The 19238-nt window shown below is 59.8% G+C and overlaps 2 protein-coding genes across 2 annotated transcripts; both read right to left on the bottom strand.

The window, feature by feature from the left end:
* Positions 1-1250: 1250 nt before the first annotated feature.
* ESS2 (ess-2 splicing factor homolog) lies at positions 1251-12975 on the bottom strand. The gene is made up of 10 exons (XM_029049232.2): positions 12781-12975; positions 6460-6628; positions 6095-6196; positions 5017-5186; positions 4491-4608; positions 3906-4042; positions 3433-3535; positions 3115-3224; positions 2580-2695; positions 1251-1824 (listed from the first exon to the last, which is right to left on the bottom strand). The coding sequence occupies exons 1-10, from the start codon at positions 12949-12951 to the stop codon at positions 1548-1550; spliced, it is 1473 nt and encodes a 490-aa protein (XP_028905065.1). The 5' UTR covers positions 12952-12975; the 3' UTR covers positions 1251-1547.
* Positions 12976-14551: 1576 nt separating this feature from the next.
* GSC2 (goosecoid homeobox 2) lies at positions 14552-17199 on the bottom strand. Its single transcript, XM_001516921.4, has 3 exons — positions 16312-17199; positions 15259-15556; positions 14552-14783 (listed from the first exon to the last, which is right to left on the bottom strand). The coding sequence occupies exons 1-3, from the start codon at positions 16638-16640 to the stop codon at positions 14682-14684; spliced, it is 729 nt and encodes a 242-aa protein (XP_001516971.2). The 5' UTR covers positions 16641-17199; the 3' UTR covers positions 14552-14681.
* Positions 17200-19238: the final 2039 nt, after the last annotated feature.

Below are 19238 nucleotides of genomic sequence, written 5' to 3'. Positions count from 1 at the left end.
TGGGCCAGTGACTACGTACCACGCCGCACGTCGTCCGCAGACTGACCCGGAGGCTTCTGATTCCGCTCAAAGAAGGGGGAGGGGGAGGCTAAGGCAGGGTGCAATGCCCAACAGTGGGAATCGTACTTCCCGACTGCCCTCCGTTGGGAAGCCGGGCTGGCCTTGAACAGCAGAGGACAGAAAAGAGGAAAAATGGAAGACGACGAAGATGGTGCCAGGGTCTGGAGCACTCTGGAGAACAGGACAGAGGGAGAGGAGGAGGAAGACGAATGGGAACATGGGGCCAGGACTGGGAACTGGGGGAGGGGAGAAAGGGAAAGGAGGAAGAAGAGGAAGGGCCAGGACTGGGAGTGGAAGAGGAACAGGGTTGAGGAAGAGGAAGACAAGTTGCGCAAGGCCGGGGTTGGGCTTGAGGTCCCCCTCCATTCCACGCCAGTGTACCCTATCTGCCCCTGTGGCCGAGGCAGAGCTAGGCCCAAGGCCAGGGCAGGGGAGAAGGCCAGTGGGGACCTGGAATCTAATGCTTAGATCGTTCAGAATCGTCCCCCACACCACCGTGGGATAGTCCCCACAGCAGGGGTCGCTCCGCACACCCACCCAGACGCTGATGCCCCAGCCGGCAGGGAGGCCACCAAGGGACCACAGGGAGGAATCCATCGAGCGGGAAGGTCTGGCACTCGGGCTGGGGGGCTCGAACAGAGAACCAAGCCTGGTGCCAGAAACCACCCCATCACTGAGGCGACCGAACCATTTAAGCAAGTGGTGGGAAGGGGAGTGCCGGCCAGAGTGGGGAGGTGGCAGCGGGAAGCCCAGGCCGAATCGGAGTGGCGGAAGCAGGGAGAGCACCCGACGCACTGGGACGGTGGGTGACGGGGGGGCGGGGGGGCACTGGATGCTCCGGGGCAGTGGTGGTCGGGAGAGTACCGGACAGACCAGGGAGGCGGTCGCAGGAGGAGCAGCGGATGGACCAGAGTGGTGGTGGCAGGGGGAGCACCGTACGGACCGGGGAAGCAGTAGCAGGGAGAGCGCCAGAAGGACCCAAGCGGTGGTGGCAGGGGGAGCCCCAGATGTCCTGGGGCGCCGGCCGTGGCTCTGAGCAAGGCAGTCTGGAGGCCGGGAGCTGCGTCGGCTGCCCTGCCACAAGCGAGCCCTCCCAGGAGCAAATCCCTGGTGACCTCGGAACCAGGGGCCCCTAAAACCCGGGGCTCCCGGCACGTCGAGCACCCGGTGCTCCTGAGCCCAGACCGAGCAAAGGGACTTGTTTGCTTTTAATGATGCAAACGGTTCCATTTCCACAAAAAATACCCAACAACAACCCAGGCCCTTCGACCCAGCGGCCGCTGGCCCCAGGAGGCTTCCGTGCAGTCTGCAGTCCCGCTGCCGCCATCGGCCAAACCCTCGCTGCCGCCGGCCGGACCCAGCCCAAGCTTGACGCCGGGGGACCCGCAGTCACCAGGGTGGGGGGGAGATGGGCGCAGCCTCCCCCACGGCTCCCGGTCCGGCGGCCCCCAAGTGCCGGCGGACCGCGTCTCCCCGGCCGGCAGGGGTCAAAAGAAATCGGACGCCTTCCGCCTCTTGGGGAGCTGCAGGAGATTGTCGGTGATGGAGGCGGGGTCCTGGGTGACCGGAGTCCGAGAGGCGGCCCCAGGGGCCGGGGTGCCGGTGGGGGTCTGGGGCCCGGCGACTGGGGTCTTGAAGCCAGGGTGCGCCGGCGATGGGGTGTAGCTAGCCCGCAGGGCCTTGTCGGTGAACTTGCTGGTCGTCCTGCTGACCAGGCGCTGTAGAGCGGGGGACACGGCTGGGCTCAGGCCTTTGGGGGTGAAGCTGGGGGCGGGAAGACACCAGACATCACGGAGCGCTCGAGGGGTGCACCCCTGGACCCACGACGGCACCCCCTCCAAGCCATCTCTATCCCGGGGGCCGGCACCCCGGCCACCCAGGGCAGAGTCCTGTCGCTCCGGCTGAGGTCCCGGGGCACGGACTGATCCAGGCTTTCTGTTCATCGTGTCCCGCCCCTGCTGTCAACGGCTGCCGCCTCCTCCCTCCTGCCTCTCCCCTTCTTTATCTACAACTGGTTGTCTTCTTTACCCAACTCCCCACTAGACTGAGGCCCCCACAGGGGCCGAGACAGGGTCTTCGATTTTTATCCTATTCTTCCAGGTGTCCAAGGAAGTGTCCAGGGAAACGCCCCACAGATAGCGGACACACATAAATACACTTAATCGGTTGGCTGGCTGACATTTCTCATTTCTGAGAGTCCGACCGGGTCCCAGGACTCAGACCCTCATCCAGAGGTCATCGCAGCCCGGCAACCACAGAAGCCAATGGCCAACCCTCCCATTCCAGCCTCGACCCCGCCGGCACCCAAAGCCAAGGGTTGCCCCACCCGCCCCACCCCGCTTTCCCTTTGCCTGCTCCTGCCCCAAAAGGGGCCAGGACCCCACCAGCAGCCCCTTTTGTCCTGGAGAGAATTCCAACGGCTGCAGGAGAGCTGCTCTGTGGGGTGCTGGGGGCCGGGTATCAGCCCCGAGCCCAACCTCCCCACTTCCCTGCCTGGGCTCCGTGCCGGCCGCACCCACCTGGCCAGGTTCTCCGTGGCCCTCCGCAGCGCCTCTTGCTTCTTGGCTCGGTTTTTGGCGGCAGCCTCGTTGGCCATCTTGAGCCCCAGGCGTTCTCTGCGGCCCGGCTCCAGGATCTGCGCGTACGGGGACCGGTTCGGAGCCCCACTACCCTCCCCTGGCTGCCTGGTTCCCCGCCCCATGTGCTCCCCCCGTCCCCAGCCGCTGCCCACCTCATCCCCCAGGTCAGGCCTGCTGGACCGAGTTTTCAGGTGCTGTGATCAGCAGGGTTCTGAGCGGTCATGTGCCACCCTCTCCCGACCCACGATTGGAACCCATGAGCCCCTCCCCCAACATATTCATGCTAGCAGTCCATTAGACCACAAGCCACGTGCAGGCAGGGATTTCAGCTCCTCCAGCTCTGCACTGGACTCTTCCCAGAGCTCGGGACATCCCACCAACCGGCCGCCCCCGGTGTCGACTCCAAGACTGCTTCTCCCACCACCGGGGCCAGTCCCGCCCCCTCCCAGCAGGGGAAATGGTCAGCGAGAGGTACCTTGAAGGCCGGTCCCGGGGTGCGGTCCACGTACGGTGTGTCGGCCCCGTCCACACGCAGCGGAGTGCTTTCCACCTCCCCCCACGTCATCAGAGGAGACTCGTTCACGCCTGAGGACAGTGCCCAGTCAGGGGCTAGGCCGGGGGCGGGGTAGCAGAGGGCAGAGGGACGGGGGGCCAAGGAGTCGGGTGGGCCGGCCCGGCTCCGGCCAGATCTCGCCGGCCGAGCTTCGGGGGGCTGGCCTTTCCGCCCAAGGGTGGAGGTCAATTCCCTGGGAGCAGCAGGAGGTGGCGGGGAGCAGAGCGGCCCCTCCCTTACCGGGTGCCGGAGACGGGGTGATGACAAAGCCGTAGCCGTTGACTCGCGGAGACTCCTGGGGGACGAGCTCCTTACCGTCGGGACCCACTTTGCCCTGTTTGTGCTGAGATGGCACACGGATCCTCAGTATGAGCGGTTGGACACTGCATGTCTCAGTGTGTGTTCATGCACATTCACGTATGTGGGTGCACACACACAAACGTGTACATTCCCTCGACCCAAAGCTCTGATCCCAGAACCTGCTCAGCTTCCTTTCTGCCAGAAGAATTTGGGGTTAGGGAAGCCCCAGTCGGAGAGCAGGGAGGGGGGGAGAACTCAAGGCAGCCAGGCCTGGTAAGGAGTAGGGTCCCTCAGGCTCAGAGCTAGGCAGTCCCCACAGTTTGGGCCAGCCCACCCGGCGGCGGTAGGCCCGGGCCAGGGGAGCCGGGGACAAGAGAATGGGGTCCTCGTGGGCCCGCTGCACCACACCGCACCTGGGCATTGAGGGCGGCCGCCTGCTGCAGCTGGGACTTGCTCAGGGCCTGGCTGAACGGGTCCCGCAGGAAGCGCGTGTTTCTATGCAACACTTCCCGAGGCTTTTTCGGCTGTGCCTCCTCTTCGTCTGGAACACCTGGGCGACAAGATCAGGGTACCGCTCAACACACGCTCCAGCCACCCTCGCCTCATCGGACCCCTCGTGGCGGCGGCAGAGGGGCAGCGTAAGCCTCCGACCCTGGGACCCCCCCCAGGCCCTGGGACTCCCCTGTGGGGTGGTCAGACGGTCGAGGGCACACCTCACCAGTCAAATCTAAAGCTGTAATTCATGTACATATCTGCCATTTATTTATTTACGTTAATATCTATATCCCCCTCTAGACTCTAAGCTCATTGTGGACAGGAAGGTGTCTGTTTATTGTGATACTGCACTCATGCAAGGTCTTAGTACAGTACAGTGCTCTGCACACAGTAAGCGCTCAAAAAATGCAATTGAAGGGATGAATGAACGAAGCAGTTTCCTGCTCCCGGGGGGCCCAAGGAGCCCCTGATGTCCCCCACGCCCGCCCCCTCACCCCACTCACCAGCAGGGTAGTACATCAGTGTGTTCTTGGCTTTGTAGGCCCAGGCTTCCACTCCAGCCTGGCTGCTCTCCAGGGCCTGCTGCTCAGCTGAGGGCACAGCCAGATTCTGCTGAGATCGCTGCAGCCCGGTCACGCAGGCACGGGGCAGAGAGGGGATCACCTCTGGAATCAAGGCTCTTGGCCCGGAGCAGACCGAGCCCACCCTCCTGCCTTTCCCAACCACTTCCCCCTCCACCTGCCTTTCCACTGCCATCTAACTACTCTTAAGTCCCACCCCCAACCCTGCCCAGCCCCAGCTCCAGGGCACCAAGCCAGAACGAGACCTCGAGGTGTCAAAATGGCTGCCTGGGGTGCCCCCGAGGTGGAGGGATGCTGCTGATGTGCCCGAATGGAGATGGACAGGGATGTCTATGGGGTTGGGAGCAGCACTGACTGGCCAGGAGAGTGGTCAGTGGAGGGGGCTGCCCACACTGTTGAGATCCACCCCCACCCCAGGAGCCCCGGGCCACTCACAGCCTCTCCCCACCTGTGCCAACTCGGCCTCCGCATCATAGAGCCAGGAGTGCCTGCTCTTCTCCTTCTCCTTGGCCACCTCCATGATCTGCTCGAACGAGGCGTTGTCCTCGCTCGTGTGCCTGGCCAGGAAGGCGTCCAGGCTGGGGAGGGTGTCTTTACTCCCTTCCTTCTCTGCCTCTCCTGGCGGGGTGGAAAGGGCAGGATACGCATGGAGTCCTGGAGACCAGGGGCTAGGCCTCACTGGCCATTCCCCACCACCACCTTCCCTCCCGGCCCGACAGAGTAGTGCCACAGAAGGGCCTGAGGTGGGGCAGGCTCTCTCTCTGCCGTGCCCTCCCAACTGGGCTAGACAGCCCACGGAGCCACCAGGCGCCTGGCTCCCCTGGCCCCAGTGCCCTCCTCGCTAGATCCTCCTCACCCTTTCCCCACCCTTTCCCCACCCCAATCCAGACAGTCTTCTTCCTTTCTCCCATCCTGGCGCCTAGAAGCTGTGCCCAGCCCCAGGAAGATGCCTAATCCGATATCCAGGGTCCAGCGTCCAGGCTCGGGACCCTCCCCATACAAGCAGCCTCCTGCCCGTCCCCCGGCTCCAGAGAGGTTTAAGGCACGTGGCTCGCTCTATCCCACCTCTTTCTCTGAACTCACTCTCCGGAAATCAGAGCAGTGCATCTCCCCCATTGGACTCTTAGCTCCTTGTGGGCAGGGGCCAGAGGTCTAGACACTACAGCACTCACCACTCCCACCCCGCTCCTGGTCCCAAACCGTTAGGATACGGAATTGTCCAGTGCAAAGCCCTCTCGGGGTACTCAGCCAACAGCACTGACTGGCTGAGACCAAGGGACAGCCTCGCCCTCCGTCCTCGCCACACCCCGCCTAGGCTGCCTGCCAGTTACGACGTTAACGGGATGGGCCCCAGCCAGCAGCCGCAGGAGCCACCTTCAGGGCAGCAGGGGCCACCATCAGGACAGGAGGGAAGCGACTGGTGCTCTCGCTCCTTCACTCGGCACCAGCCTCCCCCGGGCCCAACGAGGCTGAGACGGAAGAGGGTTCGGAACCGGGCCCGGGCGGGCCGTCGCCTCCGGCCTTACCTTCCTCTGCGGCTCTGGCCGAGGCCCGAGGTCTGCCCAACGACGGCGCCGCCCCAGGGCCCGCGTGCACCTCGGGGGTCTCAAACGTGGCCGGGGTCACATCTGGGAGGGGAGAGGTGGAGGGGTCGGCTGCAACTCGGCCCTTCTCCCTCAACCACCGGGAACACATTCACAGTCCAGAGGAACGCCCAGCAGGTACCCAAGCCCGACCGACACCCGACAGACACCACCGACTGAGTGAGCGAGCCAGGAGCCCGGCCCCTGGGACTCGCCCATCCCACCGCCAACCGCTAACCTTCTGGAGGAGCCCACCCAAGGAGCTGCCCACAGAAGGAGCGGCAAGCCCCGACCCGCTGGGGACTCACATGGCAGCGGCGTGTCCCGCACTGGCTTGCCCAACGAGGAGCCCAGCTTGATGGCGAGTTGGCGCATCTTCTCCAAATCTCCGCTTTCCTCTGCCTCCAGGTATTCTCTCTGGGCCTGGAGCTTCTCCATATCAGGGAAAAAGTCCCTCTGGATGATCTTCTGCAGGCTCTGCCGAATCAAGAGGCCCAAGCGGGGCTTTGCTCAAGACTAAGGTCCTGAACTTGGCCCCGGAGGCCCTGACCCAAGCTGCACACCCCCACCATGAGCTCCCCTGAAGCAAGGAGTGCACCTGATTCTTCCATCTGGACGGCACTCAGCCCACCATCAGTGCAGGGAGAATGACGCCCACAGGGGTCTCATTACCACTTCTCGGCCAGCACCTTCAACTTCCCCACACCCTCTTAGGAGGCTGGCCACCACCGTGTCCAACTCCCCCCCAACACTCTAGCCAGTCAGTCAGTAAATCGTACTCAATGAGTACTTACTGTACGCAGAGCAGTGTATTTACCACTTGGGAGAGTACAACACAACAACATATCAGATACATTCCCTGCCTTCAGAGGGCTTAATATAAATTAATATAAACAAAATTACAGATAATGTACATAAGTGCTGTGGGGCTGGGAGGTGGGATGAATAAAGGGAGCAAGTCAAGACAACACAGATGGGAGTGGGAGAAGAGGAAAGGAGAGCATAGTCGAGGAAGGCCTCTCTGAGGAGATGTGCTTTCAGTAAGCCTTTGAAGGGGGGAGAGTCACTGTCTGTCAGATAGGAGAGAGTATATAAGAGAGTTGGCAGCAAGATAGACGAGATTAAGGTGCAATGAGAAGGTTAGCATTAGAGGAACTAAGTATGCAGGCTGGGTTGTAGGAGGAAAGTAGCAAGGTAAAGTAGGAGGGGACAAGGGGATTGAAGTTTTAAAGGTGCCTCTACCACCCCCAACTCCTCCCATCCCTCCAGGGAGCAGGCCACCTCGACCTCGCGCGGGTCCGGGGAACACCAGCACATGTCCTGACACACAGGCAGCCCGCGGCTTTCCCGATGGCACGGGGCAGTCATGCCGTCAACCCTACCAGAGAATGCCCTGGAGTGGGACAGCGGTAGAGCCAGCCCAGTGGGACAAAGGGCAGGTGGACAGCCCTTACCGACCGATGCCTTTCGGCCCTGGCTTCTCTTTCGCTCTTCAGAAAAACGGTTTCAAACCGAGCTGGACTCCCGGGGGTTCCCGCCACGCTCACCCTCGACTCCATGTGCCTTCTGCCTCCCACGCTCAACCTGCTACCGACTCCTGCCATTTCCCCTCTTCAAGGTTTCCCAGGTCCTTCCATCCAACCATCCGTCCCTCCCTCCCTCCCTCTCCACCCAAGTCTGAGCCCTAAACCTCTCCCCACTGGGCCGCCTCACGGGCCTCCTCGAAACCTTCCCGGCACCAATCTCTCTCCTCTCCGGGACACGCTTCATTCTGCTGCTCGGACCATTTTTCTCAAACGTCTCTCACCCCGCTCCTCCCGACCCTCCAAAGTGAGCCCACCCCTCCCCATATTGAGTCAGTCAGTCAATCATATTTACTGAACGCTTATTGTGGACAGAGCATTGTACTAAGCATTTGGGAGAGTACAATACATCAATAAACTGACACATTCCCTGGTTACAGTGAGTTTACAGTCTAGAGAAGGAAACAGACATTAATATAAATAAATTACAGATAGGTACATAAGTGCTGTGGGGCTGGGGGAATGAATAAAGGGAACAATTCAGGGCAAGCCAGAAAGGAGTGGGAGAAGAGGAAAGGAGGGCTTAGTCAGGGAAGGCCTCTTGGAAGAGATGTTCCTTCAATAAAGCTCTTAAGTGGGGAGAGTCACTGTCCATCGGATATGAGAAGGGAGGGCCTTTCCTCTCCATCCAAAACGCTACCATGTTAAAACAGTCCCTCATCCTATCCCGACTGGATTACTGCATCAAGCCTCCTTTCTGACCTCCCAACCTCCTGTCTCTCAGTCCACACTTCACTCCGCTGCCCGGACTTTCTACAGAAACGTTCAGGGCACGTCACCCCCCTCCTCAAATATCTCCAGTGGTTGCCTATACACCTCCGGATCAAACGAAAACTCTTCACTGTTGGCTTTCAAGCTCTCCATCACCTTGCCTCCTCCTATCTCACTTCCCTTCTCTCCTTCTACAACCCAGCCTGCACACTCCATTCTTCTGGTGGATGGACAAATCCCTTAACTTTTCTGTGTCTCAGTTATCTCATCTGCAAAATGGCGATTAAGACTGTAAGCCCCATGTGGGACAACCTGCTTACCTTGTATCTACCCCAGTGCTTAGAACTGTGCTTGGCACATAGTAAGCACTTAACAAATACCATCATTATCATTACTATTATTAACCTTCTCACTGTGCCTCAATCTCACCTGTCTCACCGCTGACCCCTGGGCCACGTCCTATCTCTGGCCTGGAACACCCTCCCTCCTCAAATCCACCAGACAATCACTCTTTCCCCCCGTTCAAAGCCCTACTGAAGGTGCACCTCCTTCAAAAGGCCTTCCCACACAAAGTCCCACTTTTCCTCAGCTTCCCTTCCACGTCACCACGACTCTCTCCTTTTGCTCTTCCCCCATTCTCTGCACCCCGTGGCACTTATGTATATATGTACATATCTATAATTCGATTTATTTATATTGATGTCTCTTTACTTGTATTGATGTCTTCCTCCCCCCTCTACACTGTGAGCACACTGTGGGCAGGGATTGTCTCTATTGCTATATTGTACTTTCTAAGTACTTAGTAAAGTGCTCTGCACACAGTAAGTACTCAATAAATATGACTGAGTAAATGAGGGCATTCCTGGCCAGAGGGAAGATAATAATAATAATGTTGGTATTGGTTAAGCGCTTACTATGTGCCGAGCACTGTTCTAAGCGCTGGGGTAGATACAGGGTAATCAGGCGGTCCCACGTGAGGCTCACAGTTAATCCCCATTTTACAGATGAGGTAACTGAGGCACAGAGAAGTTAAGTGACTTGCAGTCACAGTCACACAGCTGACAAGTGGCAGAGCCGGCATTCAAACTCATGACCTCTGACTCCCAAGCCCATGCTCTTTCCACTGAGCCACGCCGCTTAGTCCATGACGAGATAGAGGAGATCAAGGCACAGTGAGAAGGTTAACATCTGAATTCCCAATTACTGGCTCGCAGCTACCCACCAATTCCATCCTCTCAGGTGGAAGCCATCAATGAGCTGCTGCTCTGGACCCTTGGGCACAGTCGCAGAGTGTCTTCTACGACTACCAAGGACAACTATGTACATTCTCAATGTAGGTTAATGCAGACTTATTTATCAGGCTATACTTCCATGCCTGCCCTATCAGCACTCGGAGCACTCCGCGAATGTCTTGCGTCTGTCAGTCTCCCCTTTAGATCATAAGCCCCTCGTGGGCAGGGCCTGGGTCTCTTGGGCAATTGTATTCTCCAGAGCACGTCAGTACAGGGCTCTCTGTCATCTATGCCCTTTCAGACCTGCATTCCACCTCGCCGACAGGCCCACAGCACTTACAACCTATCTGTAATTGATTTTAATGTCTCCCCCTCTAGATGATAAGCTCATTGTGGGCAGGGAAGGAGTCTATCGACAATGGTGTATTGTATTCTCCCGAGCACTTAATACAATGCTCAATACAAAGTAAGCACTCAATATCACTGATTGACTGGATGTTCAATACTACTGACTGTGAGCCCCATGTGGGACAGGGGCTGTCTGGTGTTATTTAGTTATATCTACCAGCGCTTCACACATAACAAGCACTTAACACAAACAGTAAAAGAAAAAAACTGATCAGTCATCTCCTCTCCTCTCCAGGGACCACCAGCTGACACTCTCCACTCTTCCCTGGGCCCACTTCCCGGCTCTGGCTCTCAACTCCATCTCCGGCCCTCTGCACTCATCCTTCCCCGGCTTGAATTCCTTCTCTTCTTTGAACGCGTCTAACCTCGGCCCTCGCTCCCTTCAAAATGTCCTATAAAGCTCCCTCCTCCTGGAATTCTCCCGTGACGGGTGACCAGGCTCCGGGTCAGGGCGGCCCTTCTGCATCCCCTTTGCTTATCTGACTGGACTTCCAGGTCTCTCGGGGCCTGGACGTGGGGGGCCACCCTGTGAGGGCAGAAGTTACTGCTTTTACTGGTCCTGTCCCCTCTAGACTAGAGGCTCACTGTGGGCAGGGAACGCATCTGTTACATTATCCTCTCCCAAGTGCTTCGTACGAGGCTCTGCATATAGTAAAAACTAAATAAAAACAATCGACTGACTGTCCGGCCTGAAGCCTTGCACCCGGACGGCCGCCTGACAAACCACTCGTGGTGATAACGACGACACGCTACCTCACCTGAGAGAGAAACACTCTTCCCTTCTCACACCGGCCCCCACCCCGCCGAGCCATCAGGGCAGGTGCTGCAGGGTGGGTGGGAATGCCCACTGGGGGCTGCGACCTCGGGGCGGTAGTAATAATAACGACGGCATTTGTTAAACTCTTACTTTAGGCAAAGCACTGTTCTAAGTGCTGGGGAGGGTGATGAGGGTGATGATGTTGTCCCACGTGGGGCTCTGAGTCTTAATCCTCATTCTACAGATGGGGTAACTGAGGCCCAGAGAAGTGAAGTGACTTGCCCAAAGTCACACAGCTGACAAGTGGCTGAGCGGGGATCTGAACCCATGACTTGTGGCTCCCAAGCCCGTGCTCTTTCCACTGAACCACGATGCTACTCTGTGCTACTCTGTACTCTGGACCCACCTGGAAGGGCTGCCAGGAGGAGGGGAGCTTTTTTTTACTAAGAGAAGCAACATGGCATAGCGGAGAGTGAACAGGCCTGGGACTCGGAGGGTCGTGGGTTCTAGACCCAGCTCCACCACTTGTCTAGGTGACCTTGGGCAAGTCACTTCCCTTCTCTGGGACGCATGTTACCTCTTCAGTAATGTGGGGAATGAGGCAGGGAACCCCACGTGGGAGGGGAACCATGTCCAACCCTAGAGAAGCAGCGTGGCTCAGTGGAAAGAGCATGGGCTTTGGAGTCAGGGCTCATGAGTTCGAATCCCAGCTCTGCCACTTGTCGGCTGTGTGACTGTGGGCAAGTCACTTAACTTCTCTGTGCCTCAGTTCCCTCATCTGTAAAATGGGGATGAAGACTGTGAGCCCCACGTGGGACAGCCTGATTCCCCTATGTCTACCCCGGCGCTTAGAACAGTGCTTGGCACATAGTAAGCGCTTAACAAATACCAACATTATTATTATTATTATTTGCTTGTGACCACCCCAGCACTTTGAACGGTGCCTGGGACAGAGAAGCAGCGTGGCTCGGTGGAAAGAGCCGGGGCTTGGGAATCCGAGGTCATGGGTTCGAATCCCGGCTCTCCCACTCGGCAGCTGTGTGACTGTAGGCAAGTCACTTAATTTCTCTGTGGGCAAGTCACTTAACTTCTCTGTACCTTAGTTCCCTCATCTGTAAAATGGGGATTAACACTGTGAGCCTCACATGGGACAACCTGATTACCCTGTATGAACCCCAGCGCTTAGAACAGTGCTCTGCACATAGTAAGCACTCAAGAAATACCAATATTATTAATTACCGCCATGATTAGTATTACTAGAGGTCCAGAGCCAGGAGGGCCCCCAATCGGCCAGTTGCACTGTGCTCATTGGCCTATATTATCAATTACCTTATTTGTGTTCATAAGGTGTCTATTTCCTTGATCCTATTGACCTGGATGACGTGGTCTTGTTTTTGTTTCGTTCTCTTTGGCTTGTCTGCCTCCCCCGTTTAGACTGTGAGCCCGTCGTTGGGCGGGGACGGTGTCTATCTGGTGGCCAGCTGGCCGTTCCAAGCGCTTAGTCATTCATTCAATAGTATTTATTGAGCGCTTACTATGTGCAGAGCACCGTACTAAGCGCTTGAAATGAACAAGTCGCGACAGATAGAGACAGTCCCTGCCGTTCGACGGGCTTACAGTCTAATCGGGGGAGACGGACAGACAAGAACGATGGCAATAGAGTCGAGGGGAAGAATACCTCGTAAAAACGAGGACAACTAAACAGAATCGAGGCGACGTACATTTCATTAACAAACTCTGCACAGAGTAGGCGCTCAGGAAAGGCTACGGAATGAGTGGGTGAAAGCGGCAGGGTAAATGGGGCCAGGGTGGGGGTGAGGGGGATGCTCTCAGGGGAGATGAGGCTTCTGGCGGCCCCCATCCCGGCCGCCCTGCTTCCTCCCTCCTCCTCCCCCCCCCCCCCCCGCCGTGCGGCGAGTCCCCGTCCCCCGGACTTACCTCGATGTAGTCCTCCTCGTCGAGGACTCGCTTTCCGGCGGCGGTGGGCGGCTTGGGCCGGGGCTTGGGCACGGCCAGGGCCGTCACGGTCACCGCCTCGGGCCGCCCGGGGCCCGGAGGCGGAGGCGGAGGCCGGGCCGGGGAGAGGCCGCCCGCGCCGGGGGCCTCCATCACGCGAGGCCGGGGCCCGCGGCCTACCAGCCGGCGCGCGCCCCCGGGCCTCGGCGGCGCGCCGCCGGGGGGACGCATGCGCGCTGCGCCGCCGCGGGGGCCGCCGGGAGTTGTAGTCCCGCTCCCCTGGTGGCCGGCCGCCCCGGGAAGGCCTCCGGGTTCCTCCCTCTCGGGCCCCGGCCTCTGACCCCCGGGTCCACCTACGGGGCCGCCTCGGCCAGGGCGGGGGCCACGGGCCCCCTGCCCTTCATTGGGCCGGGGTGGTCTCTATCTGTTGCCCGATTGCACATTCCAAGCAAATAGTCCAGTGCTCCGCACAGAGGAAGCGCTCAATAAATACGATTGAATGCATGAACTTCGAGTGGCCAATGAGGGGGGCAAGCCAGTCCGACCCCTCCCCCCGACACGAATCCCCCAGTGACCCCTCCTCGGTCAGCGTTTGGGGGGGGCTGGTGGCTTGACTGGGGCTGGGCGGTGCAGTGGTTGATCAGCCCGGGTGCCCCACCCTGCCCTCCCCACCCCCGACTGATCCTCCTCCGACTACGGCCTATGTGGGCAGGCAGGAGCCACAGCCGGGCCTTCCCCTTCTGCAGAATTTACATCCACTTTTGTACACACCCTACTCCTTGCACATCTTCCCTTCTTCCCCTACCCAGTATCTGTCTTCCCCTCTAGACTGCAAACTCCTTGAGGGCAGGGAACTGGTCCGCTTGCTCTATCTTACTCTTCTCCCAAGCACTCATGGCAGTGCTTTGCACACTTAAGCACTCCATAAATCCTGTTGGCGATGGAGTAGTTGACTGGAGGGAGGGAGATGAGCCCAAAAGGTGAGGAAGGTCCTCCCCCATAGAATCTCACCAACCCTACCCGTTCCTGGAGCAGTAGCCCCCGGCTGGCCAGACAGAGGCTCGGGACAACAGACCTACTGGAGGGACAGCTCTGTACCAGCTGGGCAAGAGGGAGGGTGAGGAGGGACTCCTGGGCCCATTCTGGCCCACTGCCCAGGCTGTGTGACTTGGAAGACACCATCTACCTCTCTGGGCCCCAAATCCCTGCTCCCTTCAGTGGCAGAAAGTGAGCAGAACCAGGCATCAGTGATGCCTAGGAGAGGGGACTGCAGAGGAAGGATGGGGCAATTAGGGAGGGGTTTCCAATTAGGGAGGGGTTTCGGTTCCTTCCCCTTCCTTCCCTTAAGGATCAGGGAGAAGCCAGGGTCCAGAGGCCAGGGGCAGGATCAGCCCACCACCAAGCCCTCAGCTGACCCCTCAGGATAAAAAAGCTGCAGACATGCTGCAGAAGACTGGGACCTTTATCCCAAAGGAGGAGATCCAGTCCCCTCCCCAACCATATCTGTTCCTGGCTCCCTGTGGTCCCAGGCCCCACGGAAAAGGCTCACTCAGCTCTGAGGCAGGAAGCCATTCCCCCCATCTGGCCCTAGGAGCCCTACCCCCTATTCCTAGGTACCCTGGGCCCCCCATCTCTAGGGACCTTGCCCCACACCTCGCCATCCATAGGGACTCTGTCCCAACTCCCCCTCCCCTAGGTCTTAGGGTCTCTGACCCCCCCCCACCAGCCCTAGGGACTCTGTGCCTACCTCAGCCCTGGCGATTCTGTACCCTCCAGCCCCTTCCTGGGAGACCCCGGATGCCCCGGCCCTAAGAGTCATGCCCCCATCCTTCTGGACACCCCCTCATCAGATCTCTAGAGGCCTTCCCTCGCCCTAGGGCCCCCTAGAAACTGTCCTCAGGAGCGTTAGGGCCCTGCAGCAGCAGTGCAGAAGCCGAGGCTCGTTTCTGGTGCCGCCACTTGGCTCTGCGATTTTTGAACCAGACCTGCAAGAGCAAAGAAGCTGGTCAGGAGGTCCAGCTATCCAGTGGTCTGGGCCAAGGGGACCAGCCGGGGACAAGCCTGGGTCTGGGGACCTGGCAGGGGTCTGGGATGAGGGGGAGCCAGCCAGGGGCAAGGCTGAGCCCAGGGGTTAGGGCAGGGGCAAGTCTAGATATGGGGGCCTGGCAGGGGCTTGGGTCGGGGGGACCGGCCAGGGGCAAGGCCAGGTTGCAGGGAACTGGCCAGGGGTCTGGGTCGGGGGAAAGGCCAGGGGTAAGGCTGAGTCTGGGGGTCTGGCGGGGAATCTGAGTCGGGAGGACCCACTAGGGGCAAAGCTGAGTCTGGGGACTCGGGCGGGAGTGTGGGTCTGGGGACCAAAAGGGAGTCTGGGGGTGGGGGCCCCGTGGGGATTTGGGTAGGGGAGATCATCCAGGGGTGACACTGGGTCTGGGGGCCCGCAGAGGTCTGGGTCAGGCCCACCTCCACCCTCTCCTCCTTGAGGTGGATGCGGCTGGCCAGGTGTTCGCGGGTGAGCACGTCTGGGTACGGGTTCTGCAGGAACAGCGTCTCCAGCGCCTGCAGCTGCTCCTCGCTGAAGATGGTGCGGTGTCGACGCGTTCGTCGCTGAAGGGGCTGCGGGGGCTGCAGGGGCTGCAGCGGTGGTCCACGGGGCCCCTTCCCCGCCCGGCCCGGAGCAGGGATCAGCTTCACCGACCAGGGGAACCTGCAGTCTGCTGCAGGGCAGTAGGAACCTCTCAGCGCTACGTTCCACACCTTCCTGGGGGCCTGGCGGAGGCAGGGGTCGGGGCGGGCAGGGGCTGGGCGGGACTAAGCAGGGGCCAGAAGCAATGGGGGCTGGGCAGGACCAGAGAGATGGAGACTGAGAGAGAGGGAAACGGAGGCAAGAGAAGGTGAGAGATGGAGAGGCAGAGACTACACAGCACAGAGGTGTGGGCAGGACCCAGTGGACAGCTCAGGGAGGTGGACAAGATCCAGTGGGCAGCACAAGGGAGTGGACCGGACCCTATAAGCAGCATAGGTGAGTGGACAGGATGCAGCGAGCAGTGTAGAGAAATGGATAGGACCCAGTGGACAGCATGAAGGAGTGGACAGAACCCAATGAACAGCTTGGGAGAGTGGACAGGAGCCACTGAGCAGAGGAGCAGAGCCAACAGAACCTTCTAGACAGCACAAAGGAGGGGGCAGGACCCAGTGGACAGTCCAGGGAAGTGGACGGGATCCAATGGGCAGCATGGGGGAATGGACAGGACCCTCTGAGCAGCAAGGGTGGGGGGTGGTTAGAATCCTCCAGAAATCATGGAGCGGACAGGACCCAGGGGACAGCATGGGGGAGTGGGCAGGAGCCAATAGGAAGGAGAGAGCAGTGGGCAAGACTTACTCCCATTTCCCCTCCCGTTACTGTCTGGGTCTTGAAGTACCTAGGCAGGAACCCTAACTCTCCCCACCCCTCCCCCGGGGCACTGTTCCATCCCCCTCACATCCCTGGGGCCGGTGGGAAGGGGTACTCAGTACTCGCCTATCCAAGCAGCGGGGTCCTGCAGGGGTCGGGTGCCAGCTGGGTGCAGGGGAGGGCAGCAGCAGCAACAGCCGCAGCCGCAGACGGCCGACTCCACCTCCTCCCGGTCCTGGCTGTCCTCCCGGAGCGCCCCGGAGGGTGCCCGGAGCCCGCACGGCCCGGGGCCTCCTCCGCTAGGGACCCCCGCTCGTAGGCAGAAGGGCTGCAGGGAGGGGGGATTCCGCTCGGGAGGGCGAGCCAGAATGTTGTCGATGGTAAAGGAGCAGGGTTTCCGGGGGCCCCTCCTGCCCGGCGCGCCCGTGCCCAGCGGGCTGGCCGAGGACATGCCCACCCCGAGGAGGCGGGCGGCCGGCCTGCCCTGACCCGAGCTGGGGCTCGGCCGGCCAGCGGTGGGGAGGGCGTGGATCGGACGGTCGGACGGCCAGGGGTGCGGCCGTGGGGTCCGTGGAGTCCGGGCTGCCCGGGTCCAGAGGGCCCGGCGAAGAGTGCTGGCTGGCGTGCCGCACCTCGCCGCCTTAAATACGAGGATTCCAATCTATAAACCCTCCGCTAATCCCTGGGAAAGAAAACGGTAAACCCCTGTGAATGAAACTAACTCCCCCTAATCTCACCCGCTTTGTGCGGGGTCAGTGCAGGGCTCAGATTCAGTTAATCCGCCCGAAACAGAGCCCAGAGGAATCTCAGCCTGCCATCTCGAGTGGGGATTGAAGGAGCCGTTGTGCCCGCCTGGATGGGCGGGGGAGGCAGAGTGGAGGCCCCCACCCCCGGGCCCGGAAAGGGCTCCTCCGTTATCCATCCCGACACTCACCTCCCAGAACCGGAGGGCCACTGAAAGTACTGAAGCAGCAGGAGGCCAGAAATGGGGCAGAGGGAGGAGGAGACCAGAGATGGGGCAAGGAGAGGAGGCCATGGATGGGCAGGGAGAGGAGGAGGCCAGAAATGGGGAAGGGAGAGGAGAAGGAGGATAGAGATGAACAGAGAGAGGAGGAGGCCAGATCAGGGGCAGCGAGAGGAGGAGGCCAGAGACAGGGCAGAGAGAGGAGGCCATGGATGAGCAGGGAGGAGGACGAGGCCAGAGATGGGGAAGAGAGAGGAGGAGGATAGAGATGAGCAGAGAGCGGAGGAGGCCAGATAAGGGTCAGTGAGAGGAAAAGGCCAGAGATGGGGAAGGGTGAGGAGAAGGTCAGAGACGGGGCAGAGAGAGGAGGCCATGGATGAGCAGGGAGGAGGAGGAGGCCAGAGACGGGGCAGAGAGAGGAGGCCACGGATGAGCAGGGAGGAGGAGGAGGCCAGAGATGGGGAAGAGAGAGGAGGAGGTAACAGAAGGGACAAGAAGAGGAGGCCAGAGACGGGTCAGGAAGAGGAGGCCAAAGATGGGGCAAGGAGAGGAGGAAGCCAAAGACGATCGCGTGGGGTCCGAGAGACTGAGACAGGAAAGGGAGAATAGAGACTGAGAGTCATGCTGCGGAAGCAGTCACGAAAGAAAATGAAAGGTAGGGGAAGCGGCAGAGTTGAGCAACATGTACGGCAGGGCCAGCAGTAGGCGAGGAGGAAGGAAAGGGGGCAAGCCAGTGCGCTGGGTGGGGACAGACACAAGGGTACAGATGGTGCGGAAGGGGAAATAAGACTAGTCAGGGAAAGCTTCCTGGAGGAGATGGGATTATAGCAGAGTTTTGAAGATGGAGAGAGCGGGTGGTCAGTTTGCGGTCTACTCTTTGTCATCTCTGTCTCTGCTTATCTCTACCACCTCTGTGACTCTCCCTCCCTTCTCTTTCAGGTCTCTGGACCTTCATCTCTGTCGGTCTTCCCCGCCCGCCCCCTTGCCCCATTTTGTCCTTCCTCTGTCCCTGTCCGCCCCGCTAGCCGGGCCAGGACCCACCACCTCCCCCTCGCCCCCGCCACCGCCCGCCCGCCGTAGGAAGCTCTTCCGATCGCTCCTTTTCATCGGCGCCTTTCGCTGCGGAGACTGGGCGGAGAAGCCTCCTTTGATCCCAGAATTAGGGGATTTGGGGCCTGGTTTCATAAAGCCGACGTCGCGGCAATCGGCAAACGGCAATCGGGCCCATCTCGGCCGGGCCGAGGAAGCGGGGATTAGCCAGGCCCGGTTGGCCGCCGGCCCAGATAGCATCTCGGAGCCGCGGAGGAGAATGGGGAAGGAGCGGCGGCAGCGACAATAGAGATATGTGCAGAGCGGGACCGGGCCTTGCCTGTCCTTATTGGTTAAAGAGATCCTGAAACCATTATCGAGGATTAACGAGCTTAATCTGCTTTGGCCATTCTTTGTCAAAAGTGAATTTAGAGTTTGGAGCTCTGGCCTTTCTGGAAGCAGCGGGGAGGGGCAGCTTCTGCTCCCAGGCGTCCAGACCCCCTGAACTTGGCCCCTGAGCCCCCAATTTCTAACCTCCCCTAGTCCCCAGCTCCACGTCCCAACTCTCAGCTCCTGCCCCCAGCCCCTACCCTGCAGCTCCTTTTTTTTTTTTAACGGTATTTGTTAAGCACACGCCAGGTGCCGGGCACTGATCTAAGTGCTGGAGTAGAGATGAGCTTGGATACGATCCCTGTCCCTCATGGGGCTCGCAGTCTTAATCCATTTTACAGATGAGGTAAATGAGGGACAGAGAAGTTAAGGGATTTGCCCAATGTCACACAGCAGACGAGTGGCGGAGCTGAGATCAGAATCCAGGTCTTTTTGGCTCCTGGGCCCATTGTCTATCCACTATGCTGCTTCTCGTGCAGTGAGGGGCAGCTTCTGCTCCCTGGCATTCAGACCGCTGGGCGGGGCCTCTGAGCCCTCAGCTCCAACTTCCAGTCACTAGTTTCCGCTCCCAACTTCCAACTCCCCAAGTCTCCACTTCAGGCCCCCGTCCATGGCTCCTTCCCCATAGTTCCCAGCTCCTGCCCCTAGCCCTACCCCCAGCCCCCA

Source organism: Ornithorhynchus anatinus, chromosome 21 (genome assembly GCF_004115215.2).
Source record: "Ornithorhynchus anatinus isolate Pmale09 chromosome 21, mOrnAna1.pri.v4, whole genome shotgun sequence".
NCBI classification, from domain to species: domain Eukaryota; kingdom Metazoa; phylum Chordata; class Mammalia; order Monotremata; family Ornithorhynchidae; genus Ornithorhynchus; species Ornithorhynchus anatinus.
This window is presented reverse-complemented; position numbering and strand designations above follow the sequence as displayed.